Source organism: Drosophila yakuba, chromosome X (assembly GCF_016746365.2).
Source record: "Drosophila yakuba strain Tai18E2 chromosome X, Prin_Dyak_Tai18E2_2.1, whole genome shotgun sequence".
Lineage (NCBI taxonomy): Eukaryota > Metazoa > Arthropoda > Insecta > Diptera > Drosophilidae > Drosophila > Drosophila yakuba.
Genome location: NC_052526.2, coordinates 11,250,528 through 11,271,712, shown reverse-complemented (window position 1 = coordinate 11,271,712; position 21,185 = coordinate 11,250,528). Strand labels below are relative to the sequence as shown.

General features: G+C 40.4%; 2 protein-coding genes and 1 long non-coding RNA gene across 37 annotated transcripts in view; all 3 read left to right on the top strand.

Annotated features, from left to right (window-relative positions):
* The first annotated feature begins 23 nt into the window (after positions 1 to 23).
* Positions 24 to 759, top strand: LOC6525034 (mitochondrial import inner membrane translocase subunit Tim8). Its single transcript, XM_002100837.3, has 2 exons — positions 24 to 218; positions 286 to 759. Exons 1-2 carry the CDS (start codon positions 129 to 131, stop codon positions 460 to 462), a joined length of 267 nt encoding a protein of 88 aa, XP_002100873.1. The 5' UTR covers positions 24 to 128; the 3' UTR covers positions 463 to 759.
* A 458-nt stretch (positions 760 to 1,217) lies between these two features.
* LOC6525032 (disks large 1 tumor suppressor protein) overlaps positions 1,218 to 21,185 on the top strand; it is a 39,770-nt gene continuing 19,802 nt past the window's right edge. For 7 of the 35 annotated variants that reach the window (XM_039370758.2, XM_039370794.1, XM_039370775.2 and 4 more), the window contains exons 1-5: positions 7,351 to 8,305; positions 8,478 to 8,609; positions 13,329 to 13,453; positions 14,324 to 14,500; positions 19,155 to 19,328. In XM_039370758.2, the coding sequence (XP_039226692.1) occupies positions 7,393 to 8,305; positions 8,478 to 8,609; positions 13,329 to 13,453; positions 14,324 to 14,500; positions 19,155 to 19,328 (1,521 nt within the window). In that variant the 5' untranslated portion in view covers positions 7,351 to 7,392. Of the gene's footprint in view, positions 1,377 to 4,448; positions 4,490 to 5,247; positions 5,936 to 7,319; positions 8,306 to 8,477; positions 8,610 to 13,328; positions 13,454 to 14,323; positions 14,501 to 17,513; positions 18,908 to 19,154; positions 19,329 to 19,386; positions 20,693 to 21,072; positions 21,184 to 21,185 lie in introns of those variants that run through there. The other 28 variants (XM_039370836.1, XM_015190569.2, XM_039370829.1 and 25 more) reach the window with 20 other exon arrangements.
* On the top strand, positions 8,786 to 13,026 carry LOC120320651. The gene is made up of 2 exons (XR_005560175.1): positions 8,786 to 12,749; positions 12,809 to 13,026. It is a non-coding gene; the product is annotated as an uncharacterized LOC120320651 (long non-coding RNA).

The window sequence follows — 21,185 nt, the reverse complement described above, 5'->3', positions numbered from 1 at the left end:
GAATACACATCGTTTTCTGTTACTCCACTATTCACAGCTGTCACTGCCGTTTATATAACCTCAAACCTTAAAATATATGAAATTCCGGACCCCGGTTAATTTGTAGATTGTTCACTGAAAATCACACGATGTCCGATTTTGAGAACCTTTCCGGCAACGACAAGGAGCTGCAGGAGTTCCTCATGATCGAGAAACAGAAGGCACAGGTCAACGCGCAGGTGAGTCCCATACAAATTCCAATTGCTAACGATCGGTGCGTAATCATAACAATATGATCCCCGCCAGATACACGAGTTTAACGAGATCTGCTGGGAGAAGTGCATCGGGAAGCCGAGCACCAAGCTGGACCACGCCACCGAGACGTGCCTGAGCAACTGCGTCGACCGCTTCATCGACACCTCGCTGCTTATCACCCAGCGATTTGCTCAGATGCTTCAAAAACGCGGCGGCGGCGACCTGTAGATGTGTCCACATCACCGACACCGGGATCTGGGTATCCGAATCCGGGGGGGCTTCCGCCACTACTGTCCTACTGTTAAAGCTATTTTTAAACAAAAAATTATCATGTAAGCTCTTTTTTTTCCGCGCTGCGTTTCGCCGCTGCCATCTGAAGTATGTGACCCATAATCAGCACCCCGCCCGAAATCCGTAATTCGAGTTCCGAAACAACCTTTAATCCTGTACGACAACTCAATCGTTTGGACGGCCTGACGCTAGCGTACCGAAAATAAATACATCTTTCGTTTTGTATGTTTAAAATGCATTGTGTTGTAATCATTTGCTTGGATATTCTGACCCTCTGCTCTTATAATGATGAAATATTGTAAAAGCTTGCTAAATGTAATGTAGAAATTTCCGAACAGTTAATTAACTTATTGTTAGGTTTCCTGAAGTTATCCCTGACAATTTGTTTGCTATTTTTTAGTTATTACTTGTTTGTTTAACTTAAAACTTTAAATAAGTAATGTTATCCTGTATCGATAGTTACAGAGCTGCCACTTAATAAATACTTATCGATAAGTCTTCAACGGTAACTGCTATTTACGCTACGTTAACCCACAAATGTAGTTACAATTTCCGGAACATACTATATTATAATTGTAATCAACGTTGGAGCTAAATCCTAAAGTGCAGACAACAATATTTGCATGCCTTTTTTCCCGCGCTTGTTTCGAACTTTTGCCCACGACTTCTGATTGGGCTGAATACGCTGCGCGCCTCTGGTCACATTGTTCCCAACTAGAACTAGTGTTCCCGTGAGCAGAGCAGAAATTCGTAATATATATTCTCCAACGTGCTGCCGCTTCTTATTTATATTAAACATAAAATGCCCGAAGGCTGTGCCAAACGCATGTCCTTTTTGCCAGTGAGTGTGTGTACGTGTGCGTGTGTGGCATGAAATACAGTCGGTGTCGGTGAAGTGCAGAGGGAAAACCGAAAAACGTAAAAAGGATCAAGTGAAGAAACATGAAAATTTACCTTGATTTGTCTGCAGGACTGAAAAAGGGACATTAAACTTTTTAACCGTGCACCTTTTAGTTTTTTTTTTTTTTGCCTTCTATCTGTGTGTTGGTTGTCCTCTTGCTTGCATTTGTATGTGTGTGTTAGTGTGTGCAAGGGATGTTGTTGTAAATACAGATGATGGTATAAAGAAAGTACAGGAAAAGTCAAATAATTGCCGAAAGGGCACGTGTGTGTGTGCGCGTAACGGTACAGCAGCCAGCTGATTTTTTTTCCGTGTGAAAACACTACAGTTGCAATAAGTGTGTATGCGTGTGTGTGTGTGTGTGTGTGGAGCATACATAATTCACAGCATCCATTTTTTTATTCGTTTTGCGGGGGGAAAATTTTCAATAACTGGGATTTTGTTCAATGTGTGGTACTGGTACCACGCTCTTTCTCGCTCTCTCTCTTTCTCCCTTCCACTTGCTCTCCCTCGCCATTGCTCTGTCTCTCTTCCGCCTTTGTGCATACATTATGTGTGTATTATTTTATTGTAGTATCTGAGTTTTTCGTTATTTTGTTGTTGTTCGTTTTGGCTAGTCTATAAATAACACGCACACCACAACGGTCGAATAATTATGCTGCGACTGAATAATTAATGACCACCTTTATCTGCGACCCAGTTTTCCGCCCGTTCCCCCCGTTCGATTTTCTCAGATTTTCCTCCAGTTTTTGACATGCTTGCCACTCCGGTCCACCGAAAACAACTACAATTACAACCACGGGCGACATGTCAAGGTCAAAAATCCGCCAGGCGAACGTCAATCCGTAACGGTTAATATCTCGCTGCAGTGTGTGTGTGCGTGCATGGAATTGAGTGTTTATTGCATATGCTCTCCTTTTTGCTGCATACTTTTCTGGGTTCGCGCCTGCAGCAGGTGAATGCGTGGGTGTGTGTGTGTGTCCGTTGCAATGCTTATGCGTGCTACAGTGAACGCACAGCACAAGGGAAACGCATTTACCGTGTACCTAAATATCTATAAATATAGTTTAGAAACGTAGGCAAGCTAAAGCATATAGGATTTATACATTATTTTGATTATTGTATAACATAATATACTTGATTGTGTATCAAATATAAAAAATATTACACATTTGTCGCATTCCGCCTGACCGGCGTTCACTGTACCACGCACACTAAAAATTACTCGCGGACCACAAAAATAGGCAATACAATTGTACACTCACGTATGCATATCAATTATACGACATGTGTGCGTCTGAAAAAGAAAAAAATATAGGAATACGTACTTCAAGCGGCCGAAAGGCATTAAAAATAGGAAACAAATGACGCACATAAATTAAACGTATAGAAATTCAACTAACTCACTAAATCAAACAGCGCGTAGGTACACCGCAAGAAAAGGGGCTTCTGTTCAAAAATATTCTTCACATAATGGGTTTTTTGCAATGAAACAATTCGGAAATCATTGCTACAGAATTATATTATTCAGTTGGTTATATTATATCCACATATATCCACTTGATTATCCACTCAAAGTATCCATTTCATTTCGTTTCTCTCGTGTTTGTGTGCAGGCAAAAGTACGACTGTGGAATACTGCGGGCAGGATAATAATAATAATAACCATAATAACCGGTACGTAATTCCTAAAGGTGATTGAACCGGCAGTCATCGTAAACCTCACAGTGGTTGTTGTTGCTGCCGTTGCTATTGCTGGTTATTATTGTTATTATTCTGCTCGTTGTTGTTGCTGACTTTCTCGATGCGCGTTTCCTAGTTTCCAGTCGTTAGCTCAGCTTTTCCGCCTCCCCCGTTGCCACTTCCTGCCCCGCCCTCAAGCATTTCGTCTAGTTGTTGACCCGTCTAGTTGTTCAATTGTTTTTTAAGTAATTCGCGTCACTGACGTCCACAACATTAATCAAAGTGCCCTTTCCCGATGGCTTTCCCTGCAATAGAGAGAGACCCAGAAACCCGAGGATCCCGACTTGTCTGTCAAAATAATGGACTCCCGGCAATTAGGATTGTCGGCTTGGACATTTCCCTAATATTTATGGCAATTTATTTAGTAATTTTCAACGTTCAGTCATTGGACTTTGTCCTGATATTTGTAGCAATTTATTAAGTAATTTTCAACAGTCAGTTGAAAGTCAGTTGTTGTCGATAAAAATGGCATAGTTGTATATATTTGAACTGATTTAAAATATACCCCTGATATCTTTTTAAATATATACCTGTACCTTTGACTTGTTTTCAATTAAATAAAGTATGCAATACATCAAGGCTCTATATAATTTCAAAGTTTATTTTATCGCTCAACGCACACATAAATTTGATTATGATTTCCAATGTCGGGACTGCCCTAACTGAATCCGAATTGTGTGCTTGGCTTATTTGTTTTATCTATAAACAAATTGGCCAGAGTTTGATGAAATCGCTTATAGCAGTAGGCCAGTATAGCTTGGTATCGCACATTTGTTTTGTTTATAAATAATGCAAATATTTTGTGTTCATATATATATATAAGCAAATAGTCTGTGCAAAACACCAAATGCGATATATTAAATTGTAATTATTAATTCATATTTATATTCATATAAAATTGTTTCATAGATGAACAGTTACGCATACTAATGCTCATTTCCCAATTGTTTGCTCAGTTATTGACCAAAAACTGCAAAAGAGGCTGCAGTTGTTCTATTGAAAGGAGTAAGAGAGGCATTCCAAGCAGTCAGAAAGATAGATATACATATCGCCCATCTGCTAGCGCTATGTGGCATGGTATCCGGTGGATATGTGTTGGCACTAATTGTTGGTCCGTCGAGCGGCGCTCGAGAATCGCTCGGGATTCTCGGTCGGAACGAGGAAGGTGGCCAGCGGAGAGAGAGAGAGAGAGGGGCGAAGGGGAGAGGGGGAGAGGCGGGCGATTGAGGGCCAAAAGCAGAGCACCGTTATTGCCTCAGTTGGACGTGTGTCTGTGTGCGGTGCGGGTGTGCGGACTTTCGGGCTTTCGACCTGGCCAATGTAACAAGTTATCAGAGCCAGAGGCATTGAACAACACTGAACTTTGACCATTCAACTCTATATTCAGTGTATTCAGTGTTCTCTTCTCTTCACGTTATTTTTTGTTAATGTTTTTTTTCTTTTTTGTTTTTTGTGAGTGAAACTAGATCAGCTGCACGGCAGAAATAAAAAACATTTTGCTGAAATAGCAAAAAAGCAGCCAGCCACTCACACAGACTGGCGAAAATATATGAATAAAATCAGCTCGACAATGGCGATCGCGAAACAAACGGCCAGACGAGAATTTCGACATCGCCGCGACGCTATTTAATTTTTCTTATTTCCCAAATATGAGTGTCTGAAAAAAAAACAACAGCAACAGTGATCACTCGATAACGGAAATCTGGGTTTTATAATAATTTGTAATTTTTCATAATAAAATAATGTTTAGAAATTGCATACATTTTAAAAATTACAAATGTATTTCTGAACATAAATGATTCTTGTTATAATTCAATTAAAAATGTTCCCACTTCTTAAAAATAGTTCCCAACTTTTTAAAATTTGATCAAAATAAGTATAAATACGAAATGCTTCCCAACGAGTTACCACTGTATTACCACATTTTGGTGCAATCGGAAGCGCATTCAACTGCGCCCGTGTGTGTCTGCAATTTTCGTAATTTTTTTATGATTATACAACAAAATGGGCTCTGACGAACAAAATCCAAAGGAGCATTGTTTCTCAAACCTTCTTCTCTTGTTTTCTTCGACTTTCAGATGGTGAATGCAATATAGAATCAAATCAAGTGACCGAAAAGTAAGAAATAAACGATCTGAGTTTTTTTTGTGTTGGTGTGTTGTGTTGTGACGAAGAAAATACGACATTTCGATGATAGTCGCATTGCAATATAAAGTGCAATATAAATGCTATAGAACCGAAAGTGAACAAGGAGCCATTGAAATGTGAAATTCGCATAGAAATCGAGAGAAAACGCACACGTCAATGTAACCACAAAGCTGCCCCAAAAAAAACGAGAAATACAAATACAAATACAACAAAAAAACTAACAAACTGAAAGCGCAAAATTAATATAAATAGAAAAATCTCCAAAGTTCGTTCGAAAGCCAAAGAATAACAATATTTGTACATAAAACACATCAAAATAGTAGTACTAACTACATACGGATAGTATATGTATATATCAAATATATATATGTGCCCGCAGAACTAAAAAAAAAAAAAGGAGGAGGACATAAGGAAAAGCCAAAGCGATTTCCCCGCACATTTTCACTCGAAAGCGACTCCAGTAAATTCTCAAAATTGCGACCCACGCTTTTCCCAGTTCGGCGGCGTTGAACCACACTCAAAGCTGCTGCACCACCGCCATTTCCGCTGCCATTTCCACCAGCACCACCATAAATAGTAGCAGAAACACCGCTTACAGAATGCCAGTGAAAAAGCAAGGTAAGCGAAAAATTGCACTTTTATTCGACCCGCATTTTCCCTCCTCACCTTCCCCCGTTTTTTGTTCCATATATCTGCCTTTGGCATTACGTGGAAATCCATTCAATTGACTGCCTTATGAATGGTGGACGGTATAACAATAGCATAGTAAAGGTTCAAAGAATAGAACAAAAAATAGTCTTAATGCACATTCTAAAATCACACATTTACGTAATTATATACATAACAAATTGGGAAAAATGGCCCAAATAATACTCAAATAAAGTTAGGCCAAAGTAAAGGAGCATTGATTTGCTGGAAAAGTTTTAAACACCATATATAGTAGATGGCTGCACAGGAAAGTTGGCATTAGTTTTTCAATTGTAATTTTAGTAGATCATTTAACTTTCTCCGGGTGCGCAAAGTTGTTGCAAAACTGCAAAGCTGTTTCTAATTACTCATGATGGCACTTTTGCCATACAAACAATGTGTCCAACTGCTGTGGAAGCACTAAGCACTAAAAAAAAAAAAAGGAAAACAGTTGAATTAATGCAGACAAAGAATTTTATTTGATTATGTCACATACAAATCATATTTGGCCAACTGAAATGGCCAACAAAAAGATGAAATGAAATGGGGGAAAGCCGCATGAGGAGCTCCTCATGCAAGAGACGGAAAATGGGAAAACCAAATGGCATGGGCAAATGGCCGGGGAAAAGCGGACTGCCAGCAGCCTCTCAAATGGTCAGTGAAGGTCAACGTCGGCGTTTGACGCGTGCTGGGGACATCAAACTGCGGACACAGATACAATGTTCGTTTATGTATGTATAGTTTGGGGATGTGTGTGTGTATGCTGTGTGTGTTTGGGACAATAATGCGACTTGATTATAATAATAAATTATGTGTTTAATTTTTTGGCAAACCCGGCACGACTGACAACCAGCGACAGGATGCTATTTGACCCCTGACCTCTCCGAAAGGGGACATCAAACTATGCGCAACACAACTTTCCACAGCTTGCATATTTATTTTCACTATAGTTTCGTTGAAAATTCGTCAGCTGTGCTTAGAAAATGTTAGAAAATTCATGTGGCTTGTAAGCAAAGGCATTTGGCACCTTATTAGTTACAAATTGAATGAGTTATTTATATAAATTTCTTAAATATTCGAAATTAAGCAATTAGCATTTGGAATTTGGTTTGTAGTTCAAATAATAGCAACATTCTTAGACAATTTATATAACTAAATGCCATTTTTAGGCATCCAAATGACACAGTAGAGGGAAATATTTGCAGAAACATAAAAGGGGGAATAACTGGGGCCCGACAAGAAGGAGAAAAATGTTTAAAAAGCGTCAATCTTTATTGATTTTTTTCGGCGTTAGCAGCCACCGAACCATGGTATTATAGGGCTCAAAAGTCGGGACAGTTGAGTGCGGCACTTGGGCAAGAAGAGAGGTCTCTGGGCTGGTCCTTACAATGGACTCTGATTCGGACTCGGAGCGGGAGAAGAGCAGCGATCCCAACGAGGGTCTGCTCAGTAGCGATGACAAGACGTTTCACGATGATGATGAGGAGGCGGCGGAGGACTCCTCACCGGCGGACGATGAGGAGGAGCCCGAGGAGGAGTGCCTGCTCCCTCAGAAGAAGGCGCAGATTCGTTCGGATGAGCAGCCACCTTTGGTGGTCTTGGTTCAGCCATCGGCGGAAGCCATAGAAGTGCGCGAAGAAATCGATGATACCAGTACCCGACTGGCAGTAGCCACTAAAGATAGCGATGTGGCAAGGGAATCGCAACCGGAAGGCGAACACCAAATGGAGACCGTTACCGTAAACGAATCCGATCCCGAACCACTGAAGTGTCCAACATCCCTGCGCGATAGTGTCCGCGAGTCCGTTGAATGCTTCTATTCCGCCCAGGATCTCCTGGAGTACGGACACATGCTATCCTCCACATCGATGGTGCGAACGCCGGATGTGGAATCTGGGTATTTCGAGAAGTCCGAGAGCGATGGCTCGCGCGATGAGTGGGAGGGTCCGTCGTCCTCTTCCTCGGGCGCCGCCCGTTGTCGCCTCTTGTCCGGCATTTCAGGACTCTCCGTCTCATCATCGAGTCGACACAGTGCCGAGGGCTTGCGCATGGAACTGAGCAGATTTCGCACCATGATCGAGACGCTCGAGCGGGAAAGTCTAGAGAAATCGCAGTCCGAGCTGCAGTTGAAGGCCAAAACGAAGCCGAAACCAAAGCCCAAGCAGAGATCCCATATTCAGGATACGGCAGATGGAAGTGGTTCGGATCCGGGTTCCGAGAGGGGCTTCTGGTCAACGGTCTTCGGACAGGCGGGTCTGGAGATCAGCCAGGATGAGGAGGAGCGCATTGCGGACATACAAAGTAGGCCTTACTCAAACTTCATAAGTGATATAGAAAATGTGACTCAGATCAGCGGGGAATTGGAGAAAATGCCTTGGGGTTTTGGGTTGAATTCATTTTAAGGCAATAAAACGGAAAGGAGGCTTTGCATTTTATATTTATATTAATACAATTTTTTTTCTGTATTTTGCAGAAGCTCATCGCGCTCTCGAGCTGCTCGAGGACTACCACGCGAGGCTTTCTGAGCCGCAGGATCGGGCGCTGCGTATTGCAATCGAACGCGTTATACGCATATTTAAATCTCGCTTGTTTCAAGCGCTGTTAGGTGAGTAATCGTTGTGATGTATCGATTAAATCGATTAAAATGTCATATAACTTAGATACGCATAGCTCGTAAGTTTACCTTTAGAAATATGTAAATAATTAAACACTAGATGGGTGCATTCATGTGATATGTTTTGTTCAATTTCATATATAGGCCACTGTGCTAGATAAGTTTGCCCAAGTTCGATAAGAGAAAGAGCCTTAACCAAGCTCATCATCATCGTCTATTGATTTGGAAACTTTAAACTGACAACAAAGTTGCAAAACTTTGTGCCAAGATTGTTAGAAAGTAGTTGATGAGCCGGAAAGATCCTTGAAAAGTAGTTCTTATCTGTGCAGTTGCCTATCGTCTATCGATTTTGTTGTCTGTGCTCTGCCGCTTCACGCTGCAAATTATTTTCACTTGACAAGCAGTGCACACAAACAGCAAGCAACACAAAAGGAATTGCAGCGACAGCGACAGCAAAACGATAATATTGCATAGGATTTGGGTCAAACAGCCCGGGCAGCGCAGCAATGGAAACAGCAGGGGTCCAATAGTAATGCGGCTAATTCAGCTTTTTTTTTTTGTTTTTGAACGACTCTGGTTACCCAAGAGGGTCGATACTAGGCCTGATTAGTTCTCCAGTTGCATCAAGGAGTGCATTTTGGTGGAAACCTTGGATTTTCGTTAGCAACTTGTTGGTTTCTCCCATGTTCTACCCAAAGTCTGAGGCTTAAGAAGTCTAAGATCTAGCAATAACTATTATCACGTTAACTAGATGCTTACTTTTTTAGAAAGGTACATTTTTCTGCGATTGTTTTCGAATCAGTAAATATTTGGGCACTTTTTTGAAGCTGTTTCTATATTGACATTTAGCTGCTCAAGATTTGACAACATGTTTTTCCCACTTGACAGTTTTGTCTGGATTAGCTCTTAGCTACTTTTGGATTTTTGGCACCACTGTTTGCTGTACATTTTTTGTTCTCGCCCATCTTCTTTTTAGTAACGTACTCGCCGCTCATCTCTCCCTGTCCATATGTCCGTCTCCATCCATTTCGAGACGGGCGGTTGGTCTGCAGTTGTCTGTTTTGTGGGGCTTGCCTGTTGTATAATTTGCAAAAGTTCTGCTCTACCGCCGCGCTCCATCTCTTTCTAGTCCCCTATGGCCCTCTCGCTCCCCTCTCGCTCTTGCTCTCATCCCCTTTCTATTGGACCCCTGGGTGCAAATTGTGTTGCCCGCTGTCAGTGGCAGTTGCATAATCCTTTTCGTTTCGTTTCGCTTGAGTCCTCTCCGTCCTTCATCACTTGCTACTCTTCCTATTCTTTTGGTTCTTCTTGTCCCTATTCCTCTTCTTCGGCGTATCCCGCTGTTGCTGCCTCTTCTCCCGTTACCGTTACCGTTACAGTTTCAGTGGCTGTGCTTGGCGTGTCAGAAATGTTAAACGGCTAACAAGCACACACAAACTCAAATGCAAACAAGCCAAACACGTGACACGTTAGAAAACAGGAGCTTTTGTATGGCCAAACACGAGGGTGGACCCTAATTCAAACACTACCATGGTCACACTTGCGCCAAACATGATCGGTCATGTAGCTCTGCTCCTTCACAAAGAAAGTTAAACAAATGCAAAGAAAAGCTCAAGCGACGGCAAAAAAAATTGTTTCTAATGATATACTTGCATTTAATGAAATATAGTTCACAGCCTTGAAAACAAGCAGCAGTTAAGGTCCACCCTAGGGTATTTGAGGTGTGTGTGTGTGTATGTGTGTGCGTGCGAAATAATTAACAAGGTATTAGCCGCATCCCAACACACGAAACGTTTGAGTGACGGTGTAGGTGTGTTTTGGGTATGATATTAAACTTGAGGCTAGGTTCCAGGCCCCTTCTGTCTCTTTCCCACTTTCGTTGAACATATTTGCATTGAATCTGTTATGCCGTTAGGACACTGAAAACATTTTTACTTGCGTTTAAAATCATTACTCTAAGCTCAAAAGTATTGTGCCAAAAATTGTTTCCTATATCATGCACCGGATAACACTGCGTATGAGTAATTCTACGTTCATCTGAGTTTGGTTTTTCCAGAGTTTTGACTCTCAGTGCAGCACAGGCAGCACAATTGGCACTCAAGTTGAAGCGTAGGATAGAGATAAGGATGCGTCAGGGGTTGTGTGGGGGGTGCAAAAGGTCATGAAGAGCCATGTGCGGGCGAAATCCCAATTTAATTGGCCTAGAATTCGAATCATCTGCCGCACACTTACACTTACATGCACGTGTGTATATGTATACGAGTAGTACAAGTGCGGTTAAAATAATAGTGCTAACTCACGTGTAATAAATTTTAACAAGCTTAAGCTATTAATTTGATAATCTATCTGCTCTCACTATAAGTCTGTTGGCTATTTTAAACATTAAATCTTAATGGTTACTAAAGTCGCAGCTATTTATTTCACTACAATTGTGGATTTTGTATATGTACATATGTATGCAAATATAATGTGGATACTTTTCAGGGGTCCTATCGATTGCCTGGAATTCTCCACAGCGAGATAAAGAGAGAGATGGCGTAACCTGAAGTTTAGCATCTCTTTTTCATCGGCATGGGCATTCAGCTGAGGCCAGCTAAAAAATGTGGCCGCAATAAAAATAAGACAAACACAAAAACACCGAGGAAAACCATGCAGAACACAAATTGAAGGCACAATAATGGGGGGAAGAATAACAATGCTTAAAAGGGCATTTTCAGGAAGCATTCCTTAGCATTCGATAACTCATTTTAGGTTCAAGTGGCCGAATCGATTGCATAACATGTACAGTGGTCTCCCGATTAAATGGGAAAATGGTGTCAAACTATTCGAAGGCAGGCTATTATATTTTGAAGACTTGAATATTATAAGCAACTTTATTTTCGTATGTACATATATGCTAATCAATTTGATTAATGAAAGTTTCGCAAGCACTATGCTGGCTTCTCTAACATTAGTATGGTGCTATACTTTATATATATCATTTTTAATTGCCTTGCGTTCTTCCCGAGGGAAACCTTTAGTTTCCCAGTGAGCTGTACTTTATGTACACACATTTCAATGACTGCGCGTACTTTTCCTTGCATTATTGGTGGCATAGCAATGCCCCATGGAATTCCAAGCTCCATTCCCTCTTCCTCTTTATCGTCCTCTCTCTCCATTCGGCCAGCTGTCTCGCTTACTCTTTCGGTGCTGTCCTGTTTGGGGGCGCAGGAAATTAAATGGGCGCCATGGATTTCGTTTCAATTTTGTTTTTTCTTTCCCCCTGAAAAGTCGGAGTTTAGTCTCCCCCATTTGGGCCACTTGACTGCTGTTGAAGCGAAACATATTGGCAGCGGCATATGGATATATTGTGTGTCCGTATAAGCACTGCCACGCCCCCTACCCGTTGCAAACGCGCCCCCTTCCGCTGTCAGTGGCGGCGTCAGTTTGCATTGAAATGTGTGCATTCGAGATGCATTCTGACAGTTTCTGATTTCCGCTTCCCGGGCAAAAGCTGCTCAATGCCTCTATGACACTGCACTCAGCCAACAATTAAGCCTCTTTCACACCGACGGAGTTTGTGAATTTAAGGAGTTGTAGTTCAAGAATTCAAAATTGAAATAATAATGTAACATTAAAACTGAAATATATTTATGCATTGATAAATTAATATTCGTATATACATATATATGTATATCATCAAAGATGATGGTGATATATAACTTCTGCATTAAATCCAACTATTTTTCTGGACAGTTGGCCATTGCTTTTTTTCCAGTGTATTTTCACTACACGTTAACTGCAATATGCCAACAGAGCTTTCGATCCGTTTGTTTATTCGTTCGACTGCACATCAGTTTCTTGTTGTCGTTATTCAATGTGCTCAACTTTATTAACTGCGGTGGCCGTTTTTTATTATTCTCTATTTGTTTTCACAATCCAAGAATCCGTTCTGGTGTGAAGAAGTTAATTACTGGACTCTCGCTCGTTCTTGAGCTGGTTTTTCCTTTTCGCTGAGTAGACAAACAGGAGCAGTTCGATTTAAAGGCCCTCAGATCGGAAATACTCACACAAGAGCTTTATAAAGCGACGTCTGAAAAAATAAACTGCGCACTGAAGGGAGTTCCTTCTTGGAAAGACGTCGTTTTCGAGGTAAGCAAATTTGTATTTCGATAATTTGGTCAACATATCTAACTTGTTTTTTATTTCAGAATTCGAGGAAGTACGACACAGTCTTGGAGGGATTTTGAAAGGACTAACATTGCAGGATGCGGGAAAATACTTTATCATTATAGCCGGAATAATGTTTTAAATACTTTGACAAACAGAGGATATATCTTAAATCAAAAGACAGTTAGCAAACACAAAGAAACATATATATTTATAATATTACAATAAACGACGAAGAGCTTTTAGTTGATTCTAAAAATGTATTTCTTTCTCATTTTGAGAAATCCAGCTAGTGTTAATGAAAAGTTTATTCAATAAGAGTTGATTATAATTAGAATGTCCAACAGAAAACTTGTTTGTAGTGACATCTGTGTCACAGATATTATATATTATATGTAAATACAAATATACATATATATAAATGTATTTAAAAATATACATATATAAATATACATATATACTTAAAAGAGTGAACAGTTTTTGAGCCGAAAACGATCATAAACTAGTTTTAAGAAATATTATTGCAATACACATATTAATGGTGGTTATCTTCCATTTCAGATATACAAGAATTCTATGAATTGACCTTATTGGATGACTCGAAGAGCATACAACAAAAGACAGCCGAGACCTTGCAGATTGCAACCAAATGGGAGAAGGACGGACAGGCAGTCAAAATAGCCGATGTAAGTAGGATCGAATGAATTTGGATCCAGGACTTGATATAGCAATTGTATACTGTTTATAAATCCTTTGGTTTGGGCTGAAACTTAGTGCTGGGGAGATGTGAATGAATATGTAACACAACTAGAGAACTTATCTTCACCTGTTTACATCGATCTTAGATTTTCATTTCAACATCATTACATACTTACTTATGCTTCCAACTAGTTCATTGTTATTATCGCATCATCCATTCATATATGCTGCTCCAGCTCCAGTTTCACGTTTTGTTTTGTGTTTATATGTATACCTTCTCCATAGTCTTATAGTAATCTCTATTCTGAAATGTTCTTGAACTTAGATAGTTTTGACTTTCATTAAAATATATTCTTTCCCTTTTGCGTGTGCATTTGAGTTTCAATTCCCTATGAGTGCACTTTCTTTGATATATATTTCTGTAGTACGCGGATTTTGGCCTGCTCCTCTTCTAGTTTGAAATATCCTTTATTAATCTGTTCAATCTTTTTTCTTAGATTTTGCCTTTCTTACGAGTTTTAGATACTCTGGTTCCTATGTGCCCCTAAGTATGGAACGATATATTTTACCTTGTTTTTCAATTTTTTTTCTTTCATTTATTTGAGATTGAGATTCCTATGAATCCCGTGATTATTTCTAGATCCAAGCTCCAGTTCCAAGAGCATATTCTTTGCCTTTCCGTCGTTGTTCGCATCTCAGTCGATCTGCTCTACTCTATACTGTTCTCTGTTCTCTGTTCTTCTCTTCTTCCACTCCACGCCTACAACAATACTACAACTTATACTACTACTACTACTCTACTACTATACTACAACTTCTACTACTACTACTACTTACTATACCCGAAAATCGCACAGTTTATCAAATCTTCAAACCTAAATCGCAATTGCGCCTATGAGTTTAACAACGACGCCTCATCCAATCAAACCAACCAATCAGCACTCAATCAGAATCAGATCGCGAATAATGTGAGTGCCCAAGCGCAGGCCGAGGCCCTCAGCAGAACATTTAAGAGTGAATTGGAAGAGATTTTGGTAAGAAACGCACTGCATATACATACATCCCATTACGATCCATTACGATAATCATATGCTTAATATCCATCTGCCATCGTCACATTTGGGAACTCTGGGATAGGTTATTCAACAATACCGTTGGGATGACAACTTCCAAAGCAAACATATAATTATACATATATTTTTTTATAGCAATTATCAAGTATAGTTTATTGTTCATACACCCGTTTATTGTACTGAAAATCTCAGCAATGCTAATATCCGTGCCATTAAAGTGGAGCCCCACTTAGCCCCATGCATGCGGTTAATGCAAAAAGGAATCGAGAGCACAGCCATTAGGTGGCCCCGTAGCTAATTGAAATCTCTTGAACATGTCCCAGGATCCAACATCCAAGCACGTGGTGAGTGGATGGAAATGGGCGGGAGTGGTGCTCAATCCTCGAGAGCGAGGCGGTTGAATGTCCTTGCGCCCAGATGTCCCCCATCAAATTGCTGCCGCTTAAGTGGCTGTGACAACCGGTGGGGCACTTGGAAATTAAATGGATATGTACATAAGCTGGGACACACTAACCCTTTCAATGGGCACGCTGCACTCGTTAAGCAACATCTATAGGGTATCAGTTAACCTGGCATTAGAAACAAAGTTCCACTTTTCAACTGGAGTTGTTTCTACTAAGAGTTAATAACTTGTATATAAGTGTACTTAGAATACTCCAAAATTAGGCATCTTTAAGGGGTAATCCCAAGTCGTATCCCGTTCGTTTGTGTTTGAGGTTATCGTTGTCGCTATACGATACCTACACATTAAAACGAAAAGAGGAAAGAAAAATTAGGAGCAGACACAAAGGCTCAGATTTCCAACCTTTCGCTTTCGCTTTCGCCTGCCGTCCCGCTCGCACCGCCTGTTGCCGTTCCACTTGCACCCACGGCCCGGTCGGCAATTTACTTTGTTTGTTGTCCTTTCGCGCCCGCATTGTTGTTGCTTTTTGTTGTTTGTCGCCTGGGACATGCGTACTAAAAATCGGAGGGAATCGTCAAGTCGTCGAGTCGTGAAATTCAGAAATCGTGAAATCGGAACGGCGAAATAGCGAAACGGCGCTGGTACACGTCACAAATCGGCCAACGGTAAACGATAGGCGGTAGACGAACGGTAAACTGTTGACGTCTACAGTGAGCCCTCGCAGTTGGCACACCATGTGCTTCATTTGCATATGTGCAATGTATTTTAAATGGTGTCTAATGAGGAATTGCATATTTGAAAACATTCTCTGACTTACCTTACTCTATGTTTGCTTATATTATTTTGGGGAATTTTTCACTTAGCGAGGCCTTACTGCAGCCTTTCAAAAAATCTGTCTTGGGTTTGAAGGATGCTGCCGGCAAATGTTTGTTATCAGTGCTAACCAATGAATGATTGCCCAAGGTTCCCATTACTTATTTCTTTTGCCGCTCTCTCTGTTTTGTTGCCAACTTTTTTTTGTATTGTTTTTTTTTTGTTTCACTTTTTTTTCGTTGTTTTTTTTATTATGTTTTTTTTTTTTGTTTGGCCGGGCCGAGGCAGCGACGCCGGCAGCGACGTCAACGGAGGCGGTAACACACGAACACACTCGGTTTTTGGCGAACGGACATGGACCCGTGGGTCTGGTGTGGTGTGGTCTGGTCTGGTGTGGTGTGGTATTCCTCTAGGGGTGGTGCTGGGTGCTGGGCCATTCCGGGCGGTGGGCGGTGGGTTGGTGTTGTCGTTCGGGGGGCGACGGTGGGCGGCGTATCACAAAGGAAAAACGGCAGCGGCAAACGGAACGGCAAAGGCGGTAGTAACAGTCGTGCCGTTGACGCGTCGAGTCGCACAACAATTTTGCATAGCGGCGCGTGTCTGTCTGCTTCTCAAAGTGTGTGCCTGTGTGTTTGTGTGTGTAGGTGGTGGGTGTGCGTGTGCGTGTGTGGGTGCGGGGAATACCCTTTAAACCTCCAGACGCTGTTTAACCCTCGTTAAACGTGGGCAGGCACAACACACAACAAAATATAAACGAACAACGAAACGAGCACCAACACTTGTGGTTCACAATTCGAATTGTTTTTGTTTGGCATTTTGCAAAGAAAACTCCAAATATAAATTAAAAAATTTGCATGTGTTAAATTGCGCATAATAAGTCTATTTAATGCCCACATGGGATGTTAAAAAAAGAAAAGTAAACATATACAATACGAAATATTCTAAAACTGTGCATTTTCAGCTCATAAATCGTTCAACATATCTTCGATACAGATATTAAAGTAGTTTATTTCCATTTTTTTTGTGTGCTCTATCGTGATCAAGTCAATATTTCTGTTTTTTCCTTGGCGTTGTTATCAGTCGTTGGCCGGCTAATATTTTCCCCAGTTTTCTGGTGTTTCACTGCCACATGCGTGTCCATCACTCATCGACTTTGGCGCCAAAAAACAAACATTTTACATAATAGTAAGACAGAATGTACACATCGAGGGCAGAAAGAAAAAAGAGCGAACAAGGTACACAAAACCAGACCCATTTTGAGGCATTGCTAGGTGGCAGGTGAACAACGGGGCGGATGAACGACATCAGGCATGCTTCCAAATATTACGTATACGCCCCACGTGCCAAACAGCAATCGCTCACCAATTAAAAGCACCACCAGGTGGCACAAATGAAAAGTGATTAAAACCGCACAGCAGTTAATTGAGCCATTACTTTAATTAATTACTGGAATTTGTGATAGTTCACAGCCATACGGTTGACACATTTTGTTTTAGCGCAAAGTTCCGTACAAAATTAATACGAATTTTTGGTATGGTAGCAAGTATTTACTTATTAGACCAAGAATATACACATTTTCACTTGAACTCACCGAGCCCTTTCTGTTTCCTTGCTATTTTCCGATTTTTTTCGGTTTCTTTCACTGCCACTCGCCGAGTTTTTCATTCATGGCCGTCTGGCATTGGAAAACATCGTTAGAGCAACAAGAAAAACAACATAAATGAGACGAGCAATATATCAATCTATTTATTTTGGCAGCTCGCATCGCTTGGCGTTTCTTGCGTTTCTTTCACGCCAAAAGGCGCTTTGGATTTTGATTTTCTGCTGCTAGTTTCGAGAGCATTTTCGTACAGCTACCAGAATTATTTGAATTTAGAACATCCGCACATGAGAACACATGTTTCTTCGCTCCGACTGTAAACAAAAAGTATTCGGCATTCGCTTTTTGGACCTTGGCGCACACACTCTATAAAAAGCTGATGCCAAACGAACTTTCTGCTCCATAACAATGAAGATTCCACTGAAAACCTAACAGAATTTCTGAAAAATCTGCTAGAGTTGCTGTTTTATATCTCAACATTGAAAATATCAAAACTAATGCAACCACAAATCATAAATAATAAATTTGAAATGTAAATATTGATTCTGACAATGTGATCACAAATCAATTTTCTCTCAATGAAAATGGAATAAACAAGGTTCGCAGAAAATAAATGATTTTGATTAATTACTCATGGCAAGCTTGGAAAATATTTGGCAGCACCAAACGAAATCAGTTAATTCCGGCTAATAAATTGTACATTTTTTTTTATAAAAAAGCATTGCATGTACATAAATGCTTTTGTCCCACTTTTGACTAGCAAATGTAGAAATCGCAATCAGATTTTTATTTGTTGTTGTTGTGTGTGTGTAACCGGTGAAAAACAAACAAAGACAACGAGGGTGCCTATTTCAATTCCATTCGTTCCAGCTTTTCCGCTTTTCCGGCTGCTTGCACTCAACTTGTTGCTATCGCAACTCTTCAGTGGAAAAGTAGGCATCCCATTATAATGTCAAAGCTGAGTACTTTACATGTTTTTACTGTGTTTTTTGTAAATTACAACACAACAATTATAATAGTTTATAGATAAAATATATAATATTAATATGAATATTAATTTATAATAAACCAAACAAGATGAATTGTGAATCCATTTAGGTGTTACACATACCATAATTTGCAACTATTTGAAATTCAATTTTTAAGATAAAATGAAGCGCACAAAGTAAACCACTGAAAACCAAACAAATCCCACCGATTTGAATAAAACAAGAGCTTTATTTGATTTAAATTCAAAATTAAGACATATCGCTGGGGTACCTTGGTCACTACTACACTGTGAAAAATGATCGACTGGGTGTCGATAGTGCGACATTCGAGGCGCCGATTTTCAAATTATGTTGGCTCGCGGTCGCCGGTGCGAATGCGTCGACGTCGACGTCAATTGACGGCGCCGCCGCCCCAACAACAACAATACCACCAACAACATCAACAGGATCAACATCAATCCAGGGAACGGCAGAAAAAAGATAAGGAGAAGGAAAGGGAAAGCGAGAAGGACAATGAATCGGGGGGTGGTATCGGTTCGCGATATGCCTGCTGTTGTGCCAACGTAAGTGGGGGAAGGTAACGTAGAATCCTATCGATATATAAAAAGCGATTTTCGATATATATATTGGTTGTAATAGCCATAGCCAATACGTATGAGAAAGGCTTAAATATAAGTTGGCGGGATGGTTGGCAGAATCGTATTATAAGAAATGGCTAAAAGTGTTTGTTATGTTATAATAAAATTGATACACTGTTCGATTATTTCGATATTAATACTGATCGCGGTGCCTTCGGTTTTCTTTTCGCAGAATCAGCGCATGCGCATCGAATCGGATACGGAAAATGCCAAGGAGCCAACGGCCGAGCAGCAACAACAGCAGCAGCAGCAGCAGGCGCAGCAGCGCAGTTCCCGCTCCCCGCAGCAGCAGAATCCGCAGCAGCCGCAGCAGCAGGGATCCAAATCAAGGAGCGGGTCCCAGACTGTAAGTTCCTGCAATTTAATCATATGCGCCAACAGCCTTAGCTGAAAATCCCTGCCAGCAATCACAGATACAGATACAGTCACTCACACAGACATACCCAAACGCACCCCAGCGCAAGCGAGTCCTCGTGAGCCTCCATCCACATCCACATCAACATCCACATCAAAGCCAACACCAACAACAACACCATTACCAACTTCGCCTTAACAACGGCAATCAAGCCAAAATGCTCAAGCGCGCTTTCGAGTCCACCTAGTTTTCCCTGCCATTTTCCCGGCGTGGAGAAGTTCTCGAGGGCAGAGCAACCAGCTCGCTAAAAAGCCAAGGAGGTGGAAAACCGTTGGCTGTGTAATTAGCCCCCTGCTCAGAGAATTCATTAGTTCGCAGTTGCGAAGCTGCTCTCATTCGCACTTCATTTGGCGGTTTCACTAAAGAATTAAACAGGCTATTAACGACAAATTAATGAAATATTTTCTGTATATGTTATCAATCATTAGGTTGAAAAATTAATTTGTAATTTTTGTTATTAGTTTATAAACGACAAAGCCACAGTTTATCTCTTAAAGTTTATCGCTAGTTTAAGCTTAATTTAATACATTTTACTAAGATTTTTTAAACTATGAAGAAGAGACCACAATAAGTACAAGGATACCAACTTCTACTACCATTCCGTAGCTGTATAATAAATACATTGATCTAGTTTTCTGTTAGGAATCGATTTAAAGAACGTTTTAAGTGCCATATTCAGACAACAGATGGAATTTGAATTCGATTTTTAAGTTGCATGTTACACTGCAACCGCATTTTCACCTTAATTATTCATGTGGCACGGAAGGCGAGAACGCCCACAATTTGAAATCGCCAATGGTGGAGCCAGTGTAATTGGGAGCACGCCAGTGTATTTATCCGCCTTTTTGCATTTTTACCCATTTTCCTGCCTTTTAACGAATCGTTACTTACTTAAGACGCTTAAGGCGCTCGGCCTCCTCGCTTTTGTGGGCCAAGCGTCGCCCATTTCCGTTTCCGGTGTGTTGTTGTTGCTCGTTGTAGCTAACCTGGCCAGATGGCAAAAGTACATATAGAAACGAGAACGCCCGGCGTAACAAATTTTCTTTATATTAAAGCTTACGATGTTGATATTAAGTTTTTAGTGCACGATTTTGTTTGATTTGTGTTTAGAAACCAATGAGGTACATTGTAAAAAATATATAATCAAGCATATTTAGATCTTAAGCTTAAGTTTCATGCATGTTTTGGTTATGATTATTGTTTTAAGTTGCCAAAAGAAATTTGATTTTGATTTAAGAAACATACCATGTGAAACCCCATTAAAAATATACATACGTTTTGCGCTTCTTATTTGACTTGTTTGTTCGTTTTTATTGCCTTGATTTATGGTTTGTATTGATTTTTATTTTAAGTTTTTATTATGATTCTTTCTGCAGGCTAAAAATCCAATAGTTCGATTAAAATATTTTAATGCAGCTTAACTATATCAATGCTTAGCATTGACATAAACCAGTCTTAAAAAAATTCGAAATGCCATTATCGTTATCGACTTTTAGTATTGTACGACATTGGTTCGATTAAAATGCGCTATATTCTTGCGCATCATAAAAACAGTTGATCATTTTTTAAAAACGAGCTTTTAAAAATTTAACATACGTATACGTATCTAGTATTTTTTGGTATAACTCGACGATCACCAAGCGGTCACTCTGTTGCCAATCGATAGGCCGAGTTAGCTGCAAAAATCGATTCTAATAGTTGGGTGTGTTGTTTTCGTCGCGCTCGGTTCCTCGCTCTATTTTTTTGTTTGTTTATTTTGTTTTGTGCAATGGATATGTGAACACAAGT

What these genes read in the sequence shown, in the direction of transcription:
- LOC6525034 (XM_002100837.3), top strand. Translation starts at nt 129, where the DNA reads ATGTCCGATTTTGAGAACCTTTCCGGCAACGACAAGGAGCTGCAGGAG. An exon ending in AGGCACAGGTCAACGCGCAG is followed by an intron (nt 219 to 285) that starts GTGAGTCCCATA and finishes GATCCCCGCCAG; the next exon opens with ATACACGAGTTTAACGAGAT.